The sequence below is a fragment of the Bidens hawaiensis genome, unplaced genomic scaffold (genome assembly GCF_021521415.1).
Source record: "Bidens hawaiensis isolate Kalapana, Puna unplaced genomic scaffold, B.hawaiensis_p1.1 tig00047074_1, whole genome shotgun sequence".
In the NCBI taxonomy this organism is placed as follows: Eukaryota; Viridiplantae; Streptophyta; class Magnoliopsida; order Asterales; family Asteraceae; genus Bidens; species Bidens hawaiensis.
In genome coordinates this window covers 2,663-24,240 of record NW_027498422.1, presented here as the reverse complement: position 1 = coordinate 24,240, position 21,578 = coordinate 2,663, and the positions used below count along the sequence as shown (strand labels likewise).

At 32.3% G+C, this 21,578-nt stretch overlaps 1 protein-coding gene and 1 pseudogene across 1 annotated transcript; both read right to left on the bottom strand.

Moving 5' to 3' along the window:
• On the bottom strand, positions 1-1,768 carry LOC143596842 (uncharacterized). Its single transcript, XM_077075510.1, has 5 exons — positions 1,584-1,768; positions 745-919; positions 584-667; positions 302-505; positions 1-228 (listed from the first exon to the last, which is right to left on the bottom strand). The coding sequence occupies exons 1-5, from the start codon at positions 1,629-1,631 to the stop codon at positions 137-139; spliced, it is 603 nt and encodes a 200-aa protein (XP_076931625.1). The 5' UTR covers positions 1,632-1,768; the 3' UTR covers positions 1-136.
• An 18,984-nt stretch (positions 1,769-20,752) lies between these two features.
• Positions 20,753-21,347, bottom strand: LOC143596839 (berberine bridge enzyme-like 25 pseudogene; annotated as a pseudogene).
• Between the last annotated feature and the right edge of the window lie 231 nt (positions 21,348-21,578).

The window sequence follows — 21,578 nt, the reverse complement described above, 5'->3', positions numbered from 1 at the left end:
ATAATAAATATGATTGTTTTATTATTATGAATGCATCGGTCTGTATACATACATGTTCTGTATGGAGATCTTATTAAGCTACTATACATATCTTCAGAAACCGCATAAACATTTTATGTATATTCTGCATAATCCTTCAATCAATCTGTGTGAATTCAAGCGCGTTTGTATCAGGGTCTCGGGTAAAGATTGCTGGTCTTCCCGAGCGGCTAAGGGTGTAAGGAATACCTGAAAACAAAATTCTTAAATTGGACCTGATCCTACAAAAAAAACATATAGGAGATGCAAGAATAATAATTACCGGCTTTATCTAATATAGTTTTTAGCTTTGAGACGTCACGAATTGCGATGCAAGTATGGCGATCTCGCCCTCCATGTTCGGGCCTGCCAGTTGCAGGGTCAGGATTTGGCAGTTCCATTAAGTGAATCATCTCGGAACCGACCCAGAGCCATGCGCCTCTATATGGAAGCTTATCATGAGGTCTTGCCTCATTTATCTTCAGACCTGATTGTATAAAACATAAAAAAGATTATTTTTTTTTTATAAACCAGAAATATTATATATAAGGAAAATGCAACATACCCAATAGGTTCTGGTAAAACTGAAGTGATCGCTCGAGGTTTTCGCATAGTATTCCCACATGGTGAAGATTTACGACTCCAAAATCTGCACGGATGGCTACGAGAGTTAAAACTTAAAATTTAAAAGAACAGCTTGAAACCAACAAAGATTGAAAGATTTACCATTCTCGTTATCAACGGCTTCAGAGGTAACTGAATCTTTTTCATGTATATCTGCCTCTAACGATGTTTTAGCTTTTGTAAGCACAAAATGCCTTCTGTTTGCAAGTACCTTTTGGATAATATTCTCCCTTGCTGGTATATTTACAGTAATGGGGCAAATAGTAGCACGGTTCAACTATAATTAGGTAGCAGAAAAACCATTAGTGAATGTCTCGTGTGCAAACCGACCAAACAGAACCAAAGCAAAAACCGACGGCTTGGTTTTATGTTTTTGCACAAACCGAGCTTACGGTTCGGTTTTGGTTTTGAATGTAGTAAAAAACAAAATAAAAAAAATACCAACTGAGCCGAATTTAAAGATTTTTAATTTTTAATTTTATTTTTTAAGTTATTTATAAGAACTTAATAAATGTGCAAACTTAAATGTATAATAATCAACTAGTTATTAACTAACAAAATGATTTGCACCCAAATTCATTATTTTGGGGCAAAATTATTTTCATGCTCAAATGGCAAAACCAAAAAAATGAAGCCGAAAAAACCGAAACCGAACGATCTCTAGAATTTTAAAACCCGAATTTTTAGTTTTTGGTTCGGTTTTAACCCAAAACCAAACCGAACAGTGAACACTGCACACACCAGTGTCATATGCCTGAGCTACAATACATACATGAAGCTAAAGTTGTGAGTAAAGATTTTCAATTTGGTTTTATATTAAGACATATCAATAACCTCAAATCCAGTTCATATTATATATTTTTTTAATAATCCACGCATCAATTCATATTATTTCAAATGATAGATAAATAAATCAGTGTATCATAAAACAAGGCAGTCACCTTGGTGTGAGGAACAAGAGTTGAAGATGAAGGAAGGTGAACAGCCATGGCGGATGATGAACTCGTGTCAAGTGTTTGTTTGTCTTATGTTGTTATGTTCGGTTTCAGAGATTCAACACCACTTGTTTGTACCAGACCTATCTCTTATTTCTTCCAAATCTGAGGGTAGTTTGCGTCAATTTTTTAGATTTGACTTAGGGGTGTTTAGAAAAACCAAAAATTGAATTGTATTCGTAATCGAAAAAACTGAATCTGAATCAGAATTCGATTTTCGATTTGATTATAATAAAAAACTGAATTATGTATTCAATTTATGCTTCAATTTTTTATCATGGCCTTTACTTTTAAGAGACTAGTTTGATTTTAAAAAAATCTCATAACTGAACAAATCAAATTGATAACCGAACCGATGAACACCTCTAGATTAGGTAAAGTAATACGTTGTAAGTTTACGGTAAATAGACTAAAATAACCTTTAATTTTCTAGAATGAGGACCATTTATGTAATTAACTATATCTAAGGACTATTCTTTTTGTTACAAAATATATTATAAAACCGAGCCCATCATCTTCCCTTCATCAACTACCATACGGCCCAGTGGACTCCCATCAATCACCATCGGTAACAAAAGCGCTACCAAAATATTTATGAGTCCATAATAACTGATTGCAATTTGGGTTGGCGTTTTATTCGAAATATGATGTTTCTTAGCAAAGACAGGCAACAACACCACTTATGTGATAGTGCTAGCCAATAATGGGCTTGAAACAGCAATATGTGAAAAAAATAAAATTAAATACGAATAATTTTTAATCTACAAAGTGTAGAAACAATTTTGTCAGGTCTACATCGTCCCAAAGACATGTGTCGCCTCCAAATAGCTTAGCATGCTTTATCGGTTATGGTAAATCACACTTGGGCAACTGGCTTTCTTTGAGTAGGCCACAATTTTGTTTTTTTTTTTCCTTTAACCACTTTATGTTTTTATCCCTAAACATTAATATAGTTACTATATGACTCGTAGACTTATATAATTCTTTTCTTTAAACAATTACGCTACAGGTCCCGGGCTCAACCCGTATCCCCCGTTTTTTTCTAATTTCCTTTTGTTATAAATTTTCATATATTCCTAGAATTTTTAGGTTTATTTTTTAACCGAGTTTTCTTATCGCTCTATAATTTCAACCAAATTCCCGCATCTCAATCGCAACAGTAGGTTTGTCACTATTTTATTTATAACAGAGTTAATATCATTAGTTACTTTTTTTAATCGTGTTTTTATACACAACAATATTATTAAAGTGATATAAATAGTGATCTACTTTCAACTTTCAAGTCTAGTCAAAATTAGTATTAGAAGATGGGCTCATTTAACTGCAACTTAGGAGCAAACTTGTTTAAACTAGTTTCGATTAAAACCTTTTTTAGCAATACCCGTTTCGAATAACTCACGAACAACTCGATTAATTTACACTCCTAAACAAAAATTACTAGATCAATCGAGATATACCAAATGTTGGATGTGAATAGTGAACAATACAAACAAAATTTAGTAGTTCTTATATTTTTCAAAAAAATAATAATAAAAAACTTTTGCCCGCTTACCTGCCACTTTATTGTAAATCGTTTGGATGTTTCTATGAAATATAATCTTTCAATTATAATAATTACAAGCTAAGCCTTATCTTGTTCTTTTAGACCCTAACTCACCTTCAATGTGCTCTAAAGCCAATAATAACTTATTGAGCAATTAGCATGTGGTCAAATTAAGTTAATTATGGTTGTTGGAAACATATGTTCCAGGAAACAACAGAATTTACAAAACAGTGATTGTCCTTTTTTATCATTTTATGTAAAGTCTATTTATATGTTGACCATTTTGTTGACACCTTATATCATATTTATACCCTTGCGATAGTAACGTTTCAATATATTATTTTCTTTTACCTTTTCCTTATTCATTTTTTAAACTAATAAATTGCTTTCTCACATGCTATGTTACTCGCTCGAAGAATCAGAATTTAAGTTTAAAAGTAATTATTTGTTTGATTCATAAAATAAATAATAAACGTGTCTTAAGTATAACTTAGTTTTCAATCTAGAAGTATGAAAGTAGACAAAATAGTATAAAAAAACTAGCTTATTTGATTACACAATATACAATAACTAAGAATATATAAATTTATGTTCTAGCCACATGCTATGTTTACGATTGAATACGTATAAGTAAATTTTAGTAGGAGTAGCTTAGCTTAAAAGTAATTTGTAAAAGTAGAAAATTCTTTCTTAAGCAATAATTTATTACATTTTGTTGGTTTTTTCTTTAATAACTTTTTAAATTGTATAATTTAAATATACCATTGAGTTATAAGCGCTTATAAATTCCATTATAACTTCAAATACAATACACGCCTAGTTGATAAGGAGCTTACGAATATGTCCTTTGCTTCATGAATACACTTTTAATTTTTGAGCATGTCACTTATCATGAATATCTTTCAATCGGACGCTTTTAAATGTAAAACTTTTCTTTCACTCGCAACTAATACGTTTAAAGCGTGTTCGTATTTTTTAATCAAGCATTTTGACAAAGCTTAATGTCTTGTGACCACTAGTAAAATATAAAATTGACCTAGGTGTTACAAATATTATAACACATGCTATGTTTCTAAACTTGTGTGTTGAAAAAGTTCGACGTGGAATAATGGTTTTTATTTTGTTTTATTTGGGGACATTTTGTATTTCATGAAGCTTCTTGAGATGGTCAAAGAGTCAACTATAATTTAACTAGTTTTAGATCCCGTGTAACACACGGGATGATCCAAATTATAAAATTACAAGTAAGCAAATAATTACATAGCGTATATGAAAAAAAATGTATTACATCTATGTTTGTATCTATATTATGTATTATGTGTGCATAAATTGATTTTTTTATATCACATAATGAATTTTTTTTAAATGAACTTAAATAAAATGCACATACAAAAACATATCCAAGAACGCACATTCTACTGAAAATGTCATTCTCAATATCATATATGTATAATTGAAAGAAATTTAGTTATGAACTAATTTCGGAAAAGAAGGCTTCCCATACAATAGTAATTCTGACCACTCAACCTAAATACAGATGGAAAGTTACCTTTATTGGTATATTTATCAACTTACCACCCATAGAAGGTAATGAGAACATTAAACTGTAATGATAGATGTTTTTCAAGAACTTTATTTTTCTGAGCTACAACACGAGAAAGATTTTGATAAGTTTTAGGGGACTTCTCGACTTTGTCATAATGACAACATAAAAAATAACATGTTAACTCATTCAGTTTTATGAATATTCTGTTTCATTTGAGAATAATTTTGCATGACATGCTTCCTATACAACGTTCTGATCACCAATGAAGAAAACGTTAATGCTGACACACATGTTTCATATTTGGTAAAAGTTAGAAGCATTGATAGACCTGGGTTGCATGCTGGTAGTGTTCGCTATCTTTTCTTTAATTCTAATAGTCGAGAGAAAAATAGTCAATTTGCCAAATCCCGAACTTTTTATTTATTTCCAAAAATGCCATTGAAAATAAATTTGAAACCCGAATCATGTTTAAAAATCTAATTTTCATCTGTTTGACATTTTAAAAGTCAACACTTTTAACCTGTAACAAATTTGATGAAAAATATATTGGCATTCTCAAACTTTTAAAAATTCTCAAAGCTCCCATTTTTGACCCGTAACAAATTTTGAACCAAATGTAGTTAACTTGTAACAAACAATCTATTTACCAGCTTTTGACCTGTAAAAATCAAATTAAAGTTCCACAAGAAAACCCAAAAAAATCCTTGAAAAAAAACCAATAAATTAAATATGATAAACTTTGTTATATATGAAAGTGATTGGTATTTACTATCCTTACATTTTAACATATATATAGTTTACTAAATTAACCGAAAAATAAATGGATTGATTTATAACATATGTTTATAATTTATAAATCATATGACAATTTATAATACTAATACTAATACTAATAATAATAATAATAATAATAATAATAGATAAATGGAGATTTTAAAAATGGATAGACTTTTAAACATATATTATAATTTAAATGATTAAAAAATGGTTTTGTAGAATGAAAGCTATTCGAGTTTTTTTTATTTACAATCTTCAACAATATACATAGTATAATACGTTAATGATAACATTGGAAATTATATTCTTTTCAATCTTTAACGAATATGATTTTTTGTTGATTTTTGGATTTCACCAAATATTTTAGAATATATATTAAATAATAAGTTAATATTTATTTTTATAAAAATATATAGAGATAATATAAATAGAGCGTAAATGAAAAGTGAATAATTATTCATTTATGACATAAATTAGGTCAATTAAGATTTTAGTTTTGGAGGGAAAAAAATTATAAGGTTTAATCACAAAATGACACGTGTCACAATTATTTTCTTTTATTAGAAGAGTCGGATATGATGTTTTTTTAAAACGTGACCCCAACCGCGTATACTCGCTATCCACGTTTATAATTAAACCAAGCAAACATCACTCTATCGTTCATTTTCACCCCTTGAAGAAAATACAAAACTACAATATAAGTTTAAAACTTGTAAAAACGTTACTATCTCTTACATAAAACGTATATCACACTTGTCGCTCTCTCAAACATCGTTTTTCATTAGTATGATAAGTCGATAAATGTTTCGGTTGCCCTTGTCGCTCCAATGCCAATTGTCACATGCAATTGTTGATTTGGTCCTGTCACAGTCATTAGTCATGCTTTTCAGTCATTGACCTCCCGAAGCTCCACTTCTTTTGAAAATGGTTTCAAAAGGGTCAACGAAACCACCCACCAATTGTAGGCCCGTCCGGTTCTATCCCCAAAACATTGTCGTTACTAAAAAGTGTTAGATACAACTTAGTTTTCAAGAAAAATGAAATAAACTTAATAGAATACGACATCTAAATATTTTTGTATCATACATAGTATATCATAAGTTAAAGATTAAAACTATAAACTATTTGTTAAATGCAGTATTAACATAGATTAAGGATTTAAGGTTATATATGCTATTTACAGCATTTATTAGTAAAGTTTTTTTCTCTCTCTCTTGCATGATCAATGCCGGTTATATATGATAGAAATGTTACAAATAGTATAATGCATTCCGTATTCTTTTTTTAACGACTTTTATATTTTACTTTTTGTCACGTAATGTAATTTAATCTCTTAGAAGTTTAGAAACACAATTCTTATTCCAACACTTTAATACGAGTAAACCTAATACCTTATTGGTATGAATAATAATAATGAATTAGTAAAGTTGAGTGTTGAAAAATTGATGTGGGGATAATGAGTGACGTAGCAACACATATCCACTGTTGGTTTATGTTTTTATAAGAGGACATGTTTGTACTTTAATGAAGCTTCCTGAGATGGTCAATTGTTATTCTTCCTTTTAAACGTGCTCCCAACCGCGTTTACGCTATCCTTGTTTATTTACATTAAAACAAAAAAGAAAACACGTCACTGTTCTATGTAGTTCCATCTCAAGTCTCAACCCCTTGTTTATCACGTATTTCAGTTTCACCCCCTCAATGAACATAATATGTTCAAATGTTGCATTTGGTAAACATAACAACTTTGAGTGAACCCATGTAATGTGTCTTAAACATGGATAATTGATTATATTGACAACAATAAAGGATAGGCAAACATGCATTACAACTATATTTCAATTATATTTTTTTATGATAAAATAACTATGCTTTCACTTTATATATTTGTTAAATGAATATTTTGTACGTTATTGTGAAAAACTGTCTTGCTATATGGCTAATATTTTTTTCATATACGACCAAACATAGTTTCAATTTTGTTTAATCGGACATGACTAATATATAGAAAATACATTACAGAATAATTGTTACAAGCATGTGTTTACATAAGAAATTGTTTTCAACTACCTCATGCGTAATAGCTCAACTTATCTGTATCTTTTCTTTGTGCGTAAAGCAATAGCATACGCATTTGCCACCTACACTCCCGTCAAATGTTATGAACTTCTATACATACTTATTTACTACACCCGAAGAAACACCGATCTATAACTTTGCTACAAGCTTGTTCACAACCTGTATAGTCACTACATATACTGTACTACACAAAAAAGTTCATAACACGAGGAATTAGGATCATTCATTTTGACTAGAGGGTTATTTGCTACATAAGAGCATCTCCATCGCTAAAATGTTGAAGGTGACTTCCACTTATGGACGCCCATGCAATCATCCAAAATTCTGAGCATCAAGAGGGGTTGATGAGTGAGACCCCTATACACACAACTAAAATTTTCAAATATATGTATATACTATTCTTTTAGTAAGTGGATGTTTGAAAGCGAACGTTACATCATAAAAAAAATTTGAATGTGACGGTTGATATGACATGTATGGAAAACAACCCCGCAATGAATATGCCTTAAAAACATCCAACTTTTGAAGGGGAAACTTTACATGAAACATTTTAAAAGAACGTAACTACACAGAAAAAAACACGTCCAGAAAAGGCTAGTTTTACAAAATTTGTTCATTAAAACAAGTTGTAAGAATGTAGGGACTCTTAACTTTATTTATTAATTCTTCAAGGTATAAATAGTACATTTCCACTACAAGCTTCTACTATCTACTCACTCGTCTTATGAATCTTCCTGTCACCTCCTTCCACGCGTTCATACGTTATCTTTATTCAATTCAATTAATTAATGCTCACACGCTTATTATTATTCATCTAACATGTATATATTCATCTTCAACACCTTCACTTCCACAATCACTTCCATCTGTTCACATCTTCTATTTCAAACAACCTTTTCACATTCATCTTTATATATTAATAATAATCAATCCATGGAAATCACTTCCATTCCATTCTCAAACCAAGAAGACTACTCTTACTTCTACTCATTCTTTCAAGAACTAGACAGTAATAATAATAATAATAATAATATTGTCATTGAAGACAACCCGAATAACAAACGTCGAAAATTCGATGAAGAAGACAGTTTCTTGAAAGACATTCTAAACACCATCTCATTTCTTGACGATCAAGAAACACCCAATTTGAATTTTGCTCCATCAGAAATGTCGGATCATTCGGAAGAAAGAGTTAGGAAAACACCGGCTGGGAAGGCGGTTGTGGTTGAGGAGGCGAGTGGAGGGCCGAGGCGGTTGTGGGTGAAGGAAAGATCGAAGGTGTTTTGGGAGTATTACATTAGTAATGAGTGTTCGGACGACGAGTTTAAGAAAGTGTTTCGAATGAGTAAAGCGACTTTTAATATGATTTGTGACGAGTTGGACTCTGCGGTTACCAAAAAAGATACTATGCTTCGTCAGGCGATCCCTGTTCGTCAACGTGTTGCTGTCTGCTTGTACAGGTTGGCAACTGGTGAACCATTGAGAACCGTGTCGAATTTGTTTGGGCTTGGTATTTCCACTTGTCACAAACTAGTCCTTGAAGTTTGTGCTGCGATCAAGACTGTCTTAATGCCTAAGTTCCTCCAATGGCCTGATAAGGAACGTCTTGAACAAATTAAAACCGATTTCGGGTCAATTTCGGGCATACCCAATGTTTCTGGATCGATCTACACTACACACGTCTCGATAATCGCACCGAAAACCACCCCAGCTGCGTACTTTAACAAAAAGCACACCGAGCGGAATCAGAAACCATCATACTCGACCACCATCCAGGGCGTGGTTGACTCACGAGGCGTGTTCACCGACATCTGCATTGGCTACCCTGGCTCATTGTCTGACGACAAAATCTTGGAAAAGTCAGCCCTTGCGCAAATATTCAATATGGGTCATGTGAAAAACATATTTGTAGTGGGCAGCTCCAGCTACCCACTATTGGACTGGCTTTTGGTGCCATACACGCACCTAAACCAGACATGGAGTCAGCATTCATTTAATGAGAAAACCGATGAGATACAACAAATAGCAAAGGACGCATTTATGAGATTAAAAGGGAGATGGGCGTGCTTACAAAAAAGAACCGAAGTCAAGCTTCAAGATTTGCCAGTGGTGTTAGGGGCATGTTGTGTTTTGCACAACATTTGTGAGATGTACAATGAGACCATGGACGACGAGTTGAAGTTTGATTTGTTTGACGATGAGATTATGGTCGAGGAAAACGCAAGAGTTAAATCCATAAATGCGGTTCAAGTTAGAGATAGTATTGCTCATAATTTATTGCATCGTAGCCATGGAAGTACCGGCTTTAGATAGTTACAAGATTTTATATTTTTTTCATGTATGAAATAAAACTATACTATTTATAGAAACCCTGTTGTTCAATTCTTCCAAATTATTCTTAAACTCGAGGTAATAACAAGTATTATTTTTAGTTTAGAGTTGGTACTAATTAAATGTCTAAAATAACAATATTATCTATTCAATTCGTTTTGCATGACACCATGATATACAATAAAAATAACTACTTTTTTTCCATGATTGGTAATTGTCCAAAGGTTTAACAAAGTTATATGTCCAATGAATCCTTCAAATGAACTACTAATAAAATTTATCACATCGAATATAATCGTCCAAATGCACGACAGCACGGTGAGATAAAATTCGTTCAATTCATTGATTGAACTAGTGATCGCCGTTTACTCGCATGGTCAACAGGTGCCGCATAAACTAAATGGCAGGGACAATAATCGAGCATGGGTAACATAAAACACCGAGTCTCTCTTTTACCACTTTACCATCAACTCATTGACAACCAAGTAATAACTTACTAATTAAACTATAATGTGAATAAATTCCATTATTATTTTTTCAGATACAACATACGAATAGAATATGAAGGTATAATATTTTAGATAAAAATTATAGGCACCAAATGTTTTTAGCCATGAATAATTTAACATCTTTCTCATCTTTTAAGAATATTTTTTTTACTGTATCGGCATAGATCACTAACAAATTTAACTATAATTTTTATCCATCTCGTAGATAATTGTTACATTAAGTCACGACTTAATATTTAACTTGTTCAAGACAGGCCATATAAGTGAGCGTCACGACAAGTCGTCGAGTACTTTGTTCATTCTCTAGCCGCGTCCATTATTCATACATGGTATAAAATTGACCTGACCTGATATAGTTGTAAGGTTATGTGTTGAAAATTTTAATGTGGGGTATATAATGAATACGTAGTAACACCTATCTATCTATCTATCCAATGTTATGGCATATATTTTTATGAATGGACATTTGTCACATTTGTATTTATTGAAGCTTCCTAAACGGCCAAATGGTCAATTTATATTCTATTCTTTCTTTTTGACATGCCTCTAACCGCGTATACGCTATCCGTCGTTAATTAAATACATAAAAGACAAATCACTATGTACTCTCAAGTTCCATTTTATACACCCTATCTATCACTTACTACAATTTCACCCCTTGAGAGAACATATTAGTTTCAAATTTAAGCACACTCTTGTTTCATATGTATTGGCAACCACGAACTTCGCTCCATGCTTGTTCGCTGCGGCGCTGCCTAATGTGAAGCTCAAACCAATAGTCTATTTAGTTGGATGGTTGAATCGGAACCAGATGGAGCTATAAATAGATAAATACTTGCTAGTACCAAATGTATAAAAAATAAAAAATAAAATTAACAATTATTAAATGTAATATTATCTCTGACGTTAGATTGATTGACGCAACCGAATTGGTTTGGGGAAAAGGAAAGCACAACAATTGAGCACTCCCGTCCCCAAAGGCAGAGACCGAAGAACCACCATGTTGTCAAGGACATGCTTGAGAGGAGGCCGGTGGACTCTAGGTTTACCACCCTACCCACGAACCGATTTTGAGCAAGATTTTCCAGCGAGTTTCGAGCCACAAACAATTTAAATTTATTTACGCCTTGCTTTGTATTGACAAATGGAAAACGATTACTCATGGGTATTTAAATAAGTTTAGGATAAATCGAGTCCAGTGGGAACAAACTTGACTTATGTTATATACTCCTTCCGTTCCAATTTAAATGTCCTATTTTGACTTTTCAAGTATTTTTTTTGCAACTTTGACCGTAAATATTTTTGTTCGTGTCATATAATACTTGATGAAAATTATATCAATGTAAAATACATTTAAAACTCAATCCATTCATATAATTTTCATCAAGAATTATATGACACGAACAAAAATATTTACGGTCAAAGTTGTAAAAAAAAGACTTGAAAAGTCAAACTAGGACATTTAAATTGGGACGGAGGGAGTATAATTTTAAAACAAAATACATCGAGTTGAGCAACTTTATGAATGAGTAGGACCAAACTCGACTTATGTTATAAATAATTTTAAAGCAAAATAAATCGAGTCGAACTAGTTTGTGAACGAGTAGGGCCAAACTCGGCCTACGTTATAAATGATTCCAGCCAAGTTGGCTCGGATTGTAAATGAGCTTCTTTTGAACGAGTTTCTCTCGAGCTATATTCAAATGTTAAACCACCCCCAAATACGAATCTTAATATTTTATCAATTTCCACATAAAAACAAATATCAAGGACTAAGAGTTTTATGTACTAATTCTCCAAGGTTAAAATTGTACTTTTCCACTAGATTCTTCCAATAAAACAAAGTACTCGACAACGAATCTTCCTCTCACTTCCTTTTACGCGTTCACACGTTTTTAAATCAATTATTAATCATCACATGCTTATAACCCATGTTGATCTATATATATGTCATATGTATATAACTATATATACCATTCAACCTATCTTCAACACCTTCACTTCCACCATTACATTAGTCTTCAAGAAACAAAACATCTACTTCCTCTTTCACACTCTCAATTTCAAACACTCTTTTCACATTAATCCAATTCTTCTTATATTAATAATAATCATTCCATGGAAATCACTTCAATTCCATTCCCAAACCAAGAAGATTACTCTTACTTCTACTCCTTCTTTCAAGAACTAGACAATAATAACAATAATAATAATAATAATATTGACACCGGAGACAACACGAATAACAAACGTCGAAAATTCGATGGGATTGTTGAAGAAGAGGGTCTTTTGAAGGAAATTCTCAATCTCGATTTCGAATTCAAAGTACCCGGATCGAGTTTTGTCTCAGAAATGGCGGATTCGGAAGAGAGAGTTAGGAAAACACCCGCTGGGAAGGCGGTTATGGTTGAGGAGGCGAGTTCTAGTCATGTCGGTGGAGGGCCGAGGCGGTTGTGGGTGAAGGAAAGATCAAAGGCGTTTTGGGAGTATTACATTAGTAACGAGTGTTCGGATGACGAGTTTAAGAAAGTGTTTCGAATGAGTAAAGCGACTTTTAATATGATTTGTGACGAGTTGGATTCGGCGGTTACTAAAAAAGATACTATGCTTCGTCAGGCGATCCCTGTTCGTCAACGTGTCGCTGTCTGCTTGTACCGGTTAGCTACTGGGGAACCCTTGAGAACCGTGTCGAATTTGTTTGGGCTTGGTATTTCCACTTGTCATAAACTAGTCCTTGAAGTTAGTGCCGCGATCAGGACTGTCTTAATGCCTAAGTTCCTACAATGGCCCGATAACAATCGTCTTGAACAAATTAAAACCGAATTTGGGTCAATCTCGGGCATACCCAATGTTTCCGGATCGATCTACACCACACATGTCTCGATAATCGCACCGAAAACCACCCCGGCCGCATACTTTAATAAAAAGCACACTGAGCGGAATCAGAAACCATCATACTCAACCACAATTCAGGGCGTGGTTGACTCGCGTGGCGTATTCACTGACGTCTGCATTGGCTACCCTGGCTCAATGTCCGACGATAAAATATTGGAAAAGTCGGCTCTTTCACAAAGGTTCAACATGGGTCACATAAAGAACATATCAATAGTGGGCAGCTCCAGCTACCCATTACTAGACTGGCTTTTGGTGCCATACACGCACCAAAACCAGACATGGAGTCAACATTCATTTAATGAGAAAATCGACGAGGTACAACAAATAGCAAAAGAAGCATTTATGAGATTGAAAGGGAGGTGGGCGTGCTTACAAAAAAGAACCGAAGTCAAGCTTCAAGATTTACCCGTGGTGTTAGGGGCATGTTGTGTTTTGCACAACATTTGTGAGATGTACAATGAGACCATGGACGACGAGTTGAAGTTTGATTTGTTTGATGACGAGATTGTTGTCGGGGAAAATGCTTGGGGTAAATCGGTAAATGCGGTGCAAGTTAGAGACAGTATTGCTCATAATTTATTGCATCGTAGCCATGGAAGTACCGGGTTCAAATAGTAATATTCTTATATATTTTTCATGTATGTAACAAATTTTTTTTGAGGCGTTCTGTAATAATAATCGCAAGATTAATGTATTTTTCTGTTTTAATCTACAATCATACAAAGACATATATTGTGTTTATTTTAACAAAGCAATAAACATTAATATTAATTTTGATCCTGCATTAATATTAATTTCTTTCATATTATCATTGTCACGTCAGTTTTAAAATATATATTTTTTTGTGTATGACTATGAATCAATGTTCTCTAGAAAGTGAAAAGTTTGTCAATTTATCAGATTACCAACATAAAAATTTATATTATATATTTATATTACACGTATAGAATATTGGGTATGATAATCAAGAACTTTAGGATTGCCTTTAAAAAGTGAAAGTAAGCATAATTTATTATGCTATAATTACATACCGATAAAACCACTTTAAAGTGATTGTGACTAAAAAAGAATTATATATGTTTTTTCCTTTTCTATTATTTAACGGCTAATCAAATTTTGTTAAAACATAAAGACAACGTCATAACAAGTTGATATCTTGTCTTATACGTTAAATCAAACTTGCATCTACACCACTTCTCTCATGGAACACCTGACTCCTTCGACCGGCCACAAGTCCAAAAAACCTCTTTAACGCTTTTATTTCTTCTATTATATGTGTTCTTTGGAGATTAAAAAAACCCCTTAAAATATAATAACTTTTGAAAAAGAACAAATGATTTTTTTTTGTCATATACTGCTTAATTCAATTATAATATTAGTGTAGCAAAGGCGTAAGTTGTATGTTTTTATAAAACATCAACTATGTTACCATCAACATATTTTATTTAAATGGTCTTATGTTAATAAAATATTCGTAGCTACTTCTCGGTTCTTTCATTATTTGTAATAAAAACAACTTAAAGTTAAATATTATAATAAAATATCGTCATCCTGTTCGATGATATTCTGGAAAGAGATTCTACTTCTTCTTTATTTTGTTCTCAACAAAAGTGAGTAATTGATTAATGCAGTTGACCCTACATATTTAAAGCTTCTTTATTGTTTGTCACATGCGAAATTTATTTTTTTAAAACTGCTTTATTGTTAATCACATGTCAATTAAGATCGGACTTTCCACGTAACATCATTTATCCTGACGTCACCAAAATGAGATGCTATGAGGTGTAATAGGATATATGATTTTGACGTCATATTTCTTGCTGTGATTATTTGTTATTTTCAAATGATAATTAGATTTGGTTGAACTGGAAATAATGGAATAGACATATGTTAATAAAAAAATTATCAAAATAATCATTGGTAAACATGGATTAAATAAACCAATTAACACTTTGATAAGTCGCGTGTATAGACGTAAAATGAACCCCACGCTCGGTTTAATTCAAGCTTTTAACAATCCAATCTCGAGTATTAGAGTCACAATCGGTTTGGCTTGGCTCGTTTGCCCCTAGGATTATGTACAAGATTGTTTTCCAAATTTAGATATAGAAAGTCTTTTAAGACAGTAAATTTTTATAAGCATCATATTTTGAAGGCCTAATATTGGTCGTGTGATTTCTGATTTGGGCCATTTGGGTGTGGGTTCTAGACCAACTGACGGTAATCTTCCAAGGCCCAAGTTCTTAGATTAAAAGTCTATTCGGTGAAGTGTAGGCAGTTATAGACCGTAAACTTGTTTGGGCCGAGTGATTTTTTAGCGGGCCGGCAATATGGCTCATTAGTCATGACATCTTTTATGTCCAATTGTGGAAGTCTTGATTCTTGCAGACCACTTTGGCAGTGGAACATTGCACATTCTTTTATTTTAATAATAATAATAATAATAATAATAATAATAATAATAATAATAATAATAATTAAGTTATTTAAGAAAAGGGGCAATTTCATAGAATAGTAACCAAGTTTCAAAAGTGTGCCAGTTAGATCACTCAATTTTAAAAAGTGTTTTAATTAGGTCACTCAACTTTCATATTTTATTAAATTAAAGGTTTTAACGTTTTTATTTTTTGTTTCACATAGGAAATCTTTTTATCTTTTTTTTTTTGATGTTGACGTTGAGTGGTGACGTAAATTTTATTTTTTATTTTTGAATTTTAATATAATTAACGTTTTTTAATTTTTTAAAAATATAACTACATATACTGCAAATTCCGACCCCCACATCTTATCCTCCATTTCTTTCTTAACAAACAAAAAAATCGGTGAGACTCGATTTGAAGATTTAGTGACCCGATTTGAGAAAAATATGCATGAGTGACTTAATTGGAACACTTTTGAAAGTTGGTTACTATTCTACGAGATATTCCCTTAAAAAAAGAATGCATGAGCTTTTACAATTAGCTTGTATGTTTATTTCACGCAAAATAATTTTGTCTATATAATGTTGGGCCCCTAATTGAAGGATGATTTAAATGTGATGATTTAAGGTTGGTAATCATATCATGTTACATGTATACATCTATATTCATTAAAATTCTTTTTAGGTAACAATGATGTGTCACATTTAACTGACTAAATCTATACTTATATGCTTAAACATAGAACATGTTTTATATTTATTGCAGTCTCTTTCTTCGTTTATATGTCATAACGCTTACGTCCTTTCGAGTTGAATTTTTTACCTTCATACAGTGGCAATGATGGATTGATGGTAAACGATTAGCTATATGTTGCTGCAATTTTACGGATTATATATGAAAAAACACGAAATCACCCCTATTAATCAAGGTAATAAATATTTATGATCATTTATACTCTACTTATGTTCTTGTATTTATGTATGTGTGTGTGTATATATATATTAACATTGATCAATCCTTAAACATGATACTTAAAACAATAATTAAATTTGCGTACATGTTAATCCTGTGAACGTAGGGATGGAAGAAGACACAACTTTTGATCTGATCGAGTTTCCGTTTAGCGTGTGTGATTATGATAGGTTTAAGTATCAGACTCATGAACTTTTGAGAGAGAGAAGGCCACGAAATTGTGTAGGTGATAGTAACGGTAATTAAGTCCATCAAATAATTACTAGTCATACGATATTACAAGTCAATGATCTTTAAAGCATAAAATCCTGAAATAAAATAAATCCTTGATGGAGTTTTAAAGATTATAAAAATAAGTGCTTGTTGATTGAAACCCTTGAAGTAAAATTATGTGCCATAATCATCCAAGTGTTGTATTACCATCTTTAAATTTAGATTATGTGGTAGGTGAAAATGACAATATTCATATACGCACCATTAAGTTTGGACGCCACTATATTCTCCATTTCTTAAATGCTTTGTATGTTACTCCATATTTTGATGTCTGTTTCACACTTTTGTTTTATCAACTGTCAAACCTGCCGATTAATATAAGTAAAAGTCAATATTTTATACAATTATTGTTTTAATAACCGACCTTCTCGAAATTGCCTAACAATGTTGACAAGTCAAACTTTCTCTCTTTAAGCAAAATTATCATATGGGTAGCGTAGTTTGGGTAATGGGTCAAAACGGGCTTAGGACTGACAATGAATTTTTAGTTCAGGTCCAAACAGGGCGGGTTGGAGGGCTTGAAAAATAAGTTCTTTGTTATTAAATATAAATTAGATTATTAAATTTGTTTTATGGTTTATGGTTTTTAGAAATGTAGCCTATTACTTTACATATGAGTAAAAACATACAATTAAAAGGTGTTGATTATGGGACTGGTATAAGTCATTTTCTCAGCTTCTCTTTTTTCTTCATGCTAGGGATTTTGACTTTCCATGCATATTGGCTGTTGACTTTTCGAATTTTAGTTGAAATTTGAACACACTTATATTCCTTTTTATTGTGAAAACATGGGTGCATGTATGTGTGTACGTGTGTGTATATATATATATGTGTGTCTAATACTAATAATCTTCAAAATCTTATTAATTTGTTATGGAATGGATGCCAAATCTTGGCATCCTCATTCCGAGTAACCAGTTGAATCGGTTCGTTTGTTGGCCTATGACACAAACAAACATCTAGCCCATTCGCATAAAACAACCTAACAGGTCTAAACGAAACATAATATAAACGAGTGAGCAACCCACTAATTAACTGAGGGTCACAACCAGTGTTGTAGAAATCGGCAGCGCTAGTCGGACGATGGGTTAGAGACTACCGATTAATCGAATTGGAATTTATATGTAAATTTCCAAATATACATATATGTTTCAATTTTGACCGATTTTGGACACATCGGAATTAATCGACAACAAGTTGGTGGGGTAGAGACTAGCGCTTAATCAGGATTTTGCCGACACGGGTCACAACATATTGACCTACCTATATTATGTATATGTGATGTTACCAAAACTATTTAATCTTAACCTTCTTATAATATATGTTTCTTCACGTATATCAAAAATTAAAAAAAAAAACCATCATATGATTGATACTTTTGTTTAATTTTATCTGATTGTGTCCCTTTAAATCATTAAGAAACAATAATTGAGATTCAACTATTCAAGTCAAAGATCTTTGAAATCATCATACATTAAATTTAACAACTCTGGCCACGTTTGCTCATGTTAATCGATAGCAATCATACCTAAAGAGGCTGTTACACTTTTTTTTTATCAAAGATAGTATACCCAAATTAACCGACAGTACTAAAGTAACTTTGTCACAATAATTTATTTGCATAAAGGTTGATGATATTACAAAAGCTATATAGTTATCACAAGTTGTTCTTTTGTTATCATAAAGAGTCGATTAGACATTGGTGTAGTTATTACTTACTAGAGGTGTAAACAAGACGAGCCCATCATGATCTGCTCGAGAATGGTATGCTAAGCCTCAGGCCAAGCTCTAACTCCATATGAGGCCTGACGACAGTGTTAGGCCCGTTTCCAGTGAGGGTCCAAAATTTTAAACAAAAATTATATATAAAAAATATATGTTTATTTAAGGGTCTGAGTTTATATAAAGGGGGAAAATATATCCAAAAGTGCATATATAAACAAAATAATGGATTTGGGTTGTTCTAAATTCTAATAGATTAGTGACAGATTGGGCCCTTATTGTCGATCTTTTAAAAAAAATATTTAAGGTACATAATCCATACATGTTTCATAGACGCTCCAACTAAGTTTAACTGAGCTCAAGACCGAGTTTCATACACCGGTCTTAATTTAATTTGTGAACTTAAAAATGTTTACTATAATACTTCTTGTATAAATATAACTTTATTTAAAGAGAAATCTGCAATTTGTCTCCCTGGTTTATATCCACGTTCGATGGGTTTACCCCTTAAAATGATTTTGCGAACTTTGGACCGCTGTGAAATTTTGACGGGTCATTCATTTAAATAATTTTGTTAGATGTATTATTTATTGCCATCTAATAGCTTTATGGCACATCAATATCGACAGAAAAGCTTTCATAAACATCACAAGATATAAGTCTTTATCAATTAATATTCTTTTCATAAATCATGAATGCTCTTATAGATAAATATATCAAAATGTAATTGTGATAAACAAAACTTAAAGAAAAGATATATTTTTCAAATGGTGTGTGACCCCTCAGTCTCATATTTTACTCAACAACGCATGATTGAGTTAATATTTTAATCACAAGATGGTTATCCATAATATTTGCCATGCTCATTCCTACATCACAATTATGTAAGGTTTTACTTCTTTGGGAAACAAAAATACCCCGTAGTTAAAGTTATAATTGGATATCAACTTTCAATCATTTTGCCAACTAAATTTCAATATAATTAAACTTGTTATAACAGATAATATTTGGATGTGATTTCAATTCAATATGGTTGTTCATATAGTTTGTAACTTGAGGCTTGCTAGATAAAAATTTGTTTGAAGTCGACTCGTTTACAAACCAAATAACGTGTGGCCATCTCATTTACTAACCGAGTTAGCTAGGCTAAGCTTGTTTACACACCATGCTAACTCGACTTGGATCAAATGGTTTATTTTAAAATTTAATTTACGGCACGTCTCTCTCTGTGTGTGTACACACACACATATTTATAGAATTGATTTCTTTTGAGAACCACTTTGAGTTTTAAGAACTCGAAAGAACTCAACGTAACAATTTTTTTTTTTCGAATTTTTTTTACACATGTGTAATACGTAAGTGTAAGTGATGTACAAAAAATTACAGTATTTTTTTACACACCGAATCGACTTTTTACACATGTGTAACTAACGTTTAAACTTGTGTAATTATCAAAAATACTTATTCTCTCTCCTGCTTCAGTTTTTAATTGAATTTAATCTCAGCCACATATTTCATATCATTTAATTAAATATGTGGTTCAAAATTGAGTTTTTAAAGTTCTTAAAACTCACAATGGTTATCAAAATAATATTTCCACATATATATATATATATATTTGTTTGTTTGTGTTGGGTTCTTTTGGCTAGTCTACCTGACACTTGTATTAATAATATATTAATATATTTAAATTATTTTCTAGTTTTAGTCCTACTAAATGATGTCTATAATTAGTCAACACTAAGTCTAAAGAGGTTTAAATAACTCGTGACTCAAAACTTGCTATAAGCATGATCTTGGAATCGACTTTTTTTTAAACCGAGCCAACTTGGTATAGATTGTTTATGAATTAAGCTGATCTCGTTTCTATTCATTTACAAATGAGTCAACTTTTTTTTTTTGACTCGTTTAGCAACCAAACCTAGTATGACTTGACTTTGATTAGGTTAGGCCTCTCAACATCCTAAATTACAATAATTAAACTTGTATTAATAAGATAGTAAGTTATTACAAGCATCAATGGTGATCACACCCCATATATGGTATCCCTATGCCTATAAGTTGATTAAACAAATAACACTCTTACACATTAAAAGTAACATGACATACATATTGTCCATTATAACTTATGCTTCCCATACTCCACTAAAGAAAAATAAACAAACACAAAACCTATTAATGGTGAATTACCTTTCCACCCTTTCCACCTTTTTTACCCTTACTACAATTTTTACCCTTTCTCTTTGTCACATGTTTGAATCTTTGACCTTTCTTCAAGGGTAAAACCGGAATACTTTGTTCATGCTTGAAGAAGTTATCAGGATCAAACTCAGTCTTGATCTTCACTAACCTATTAAAATTATCTTTGAAATACTTTGTTCCCCAAGCACTTGCCATTACAAAACTTGTATCATCACCATTTTTATCATTCATTCCAAGATCAAGATCTCTATAGTTCACATAAGCTTGTCTTGGAAACATTGAAACATATTGTGTCATGTAGTTATGAAACTTCCTCATCCAATCAACATGTTTGTTCATCACTTCTTTTGTAGGGTTCATCCAAGTATTCACATATTGAATCTTGAAAAGTATACCATCTCTATGAGGAAATGGGATTGATGATTCTGGTATTCTAGCCATCATTCCACCATATGGGTTCCATATTTGAAGAGGTAGGTCCCAGCAGAGCCCAGTTGGACCCGCAAGACTCACCTTGAAGAGGGACGTCTGCGCAGAAACCAACTGGATCCGCAGGACCCACCATGCTCAGAGACGTGACGTCCTTACGCGCAGTACGCAAGCTGTTCCCGCAGGAAATGCCTCCCAATGGTGAAGTACTCTGCCTGTTCCCGCAGCTGCGGATACAAGCTA

Bases quoted from the DNA above. Each gene is read 5' to 3' on its own strand.
- LOC143596842 (XM_077075510.1), bottom strand. From the start codon at position 1,631: ATGGCTGTTCACCTTCCTTCATCTTCAACTCTTGTTCCTCACACCAAG. The intron at 668-744 runs GTAAATCTTTCA...CCATCCGTGCAG, and splicing joins AGCCGTTGATAACGAGAATG to ATTTTGGAGTCGTAAATCTT. The intron at 229-301 runs GTAATTATTATT...TTTTGTTTTCAG, and splicing joins AACTATATTAGATAAAGCCG to GTATTCCTTACACCCTTAGC.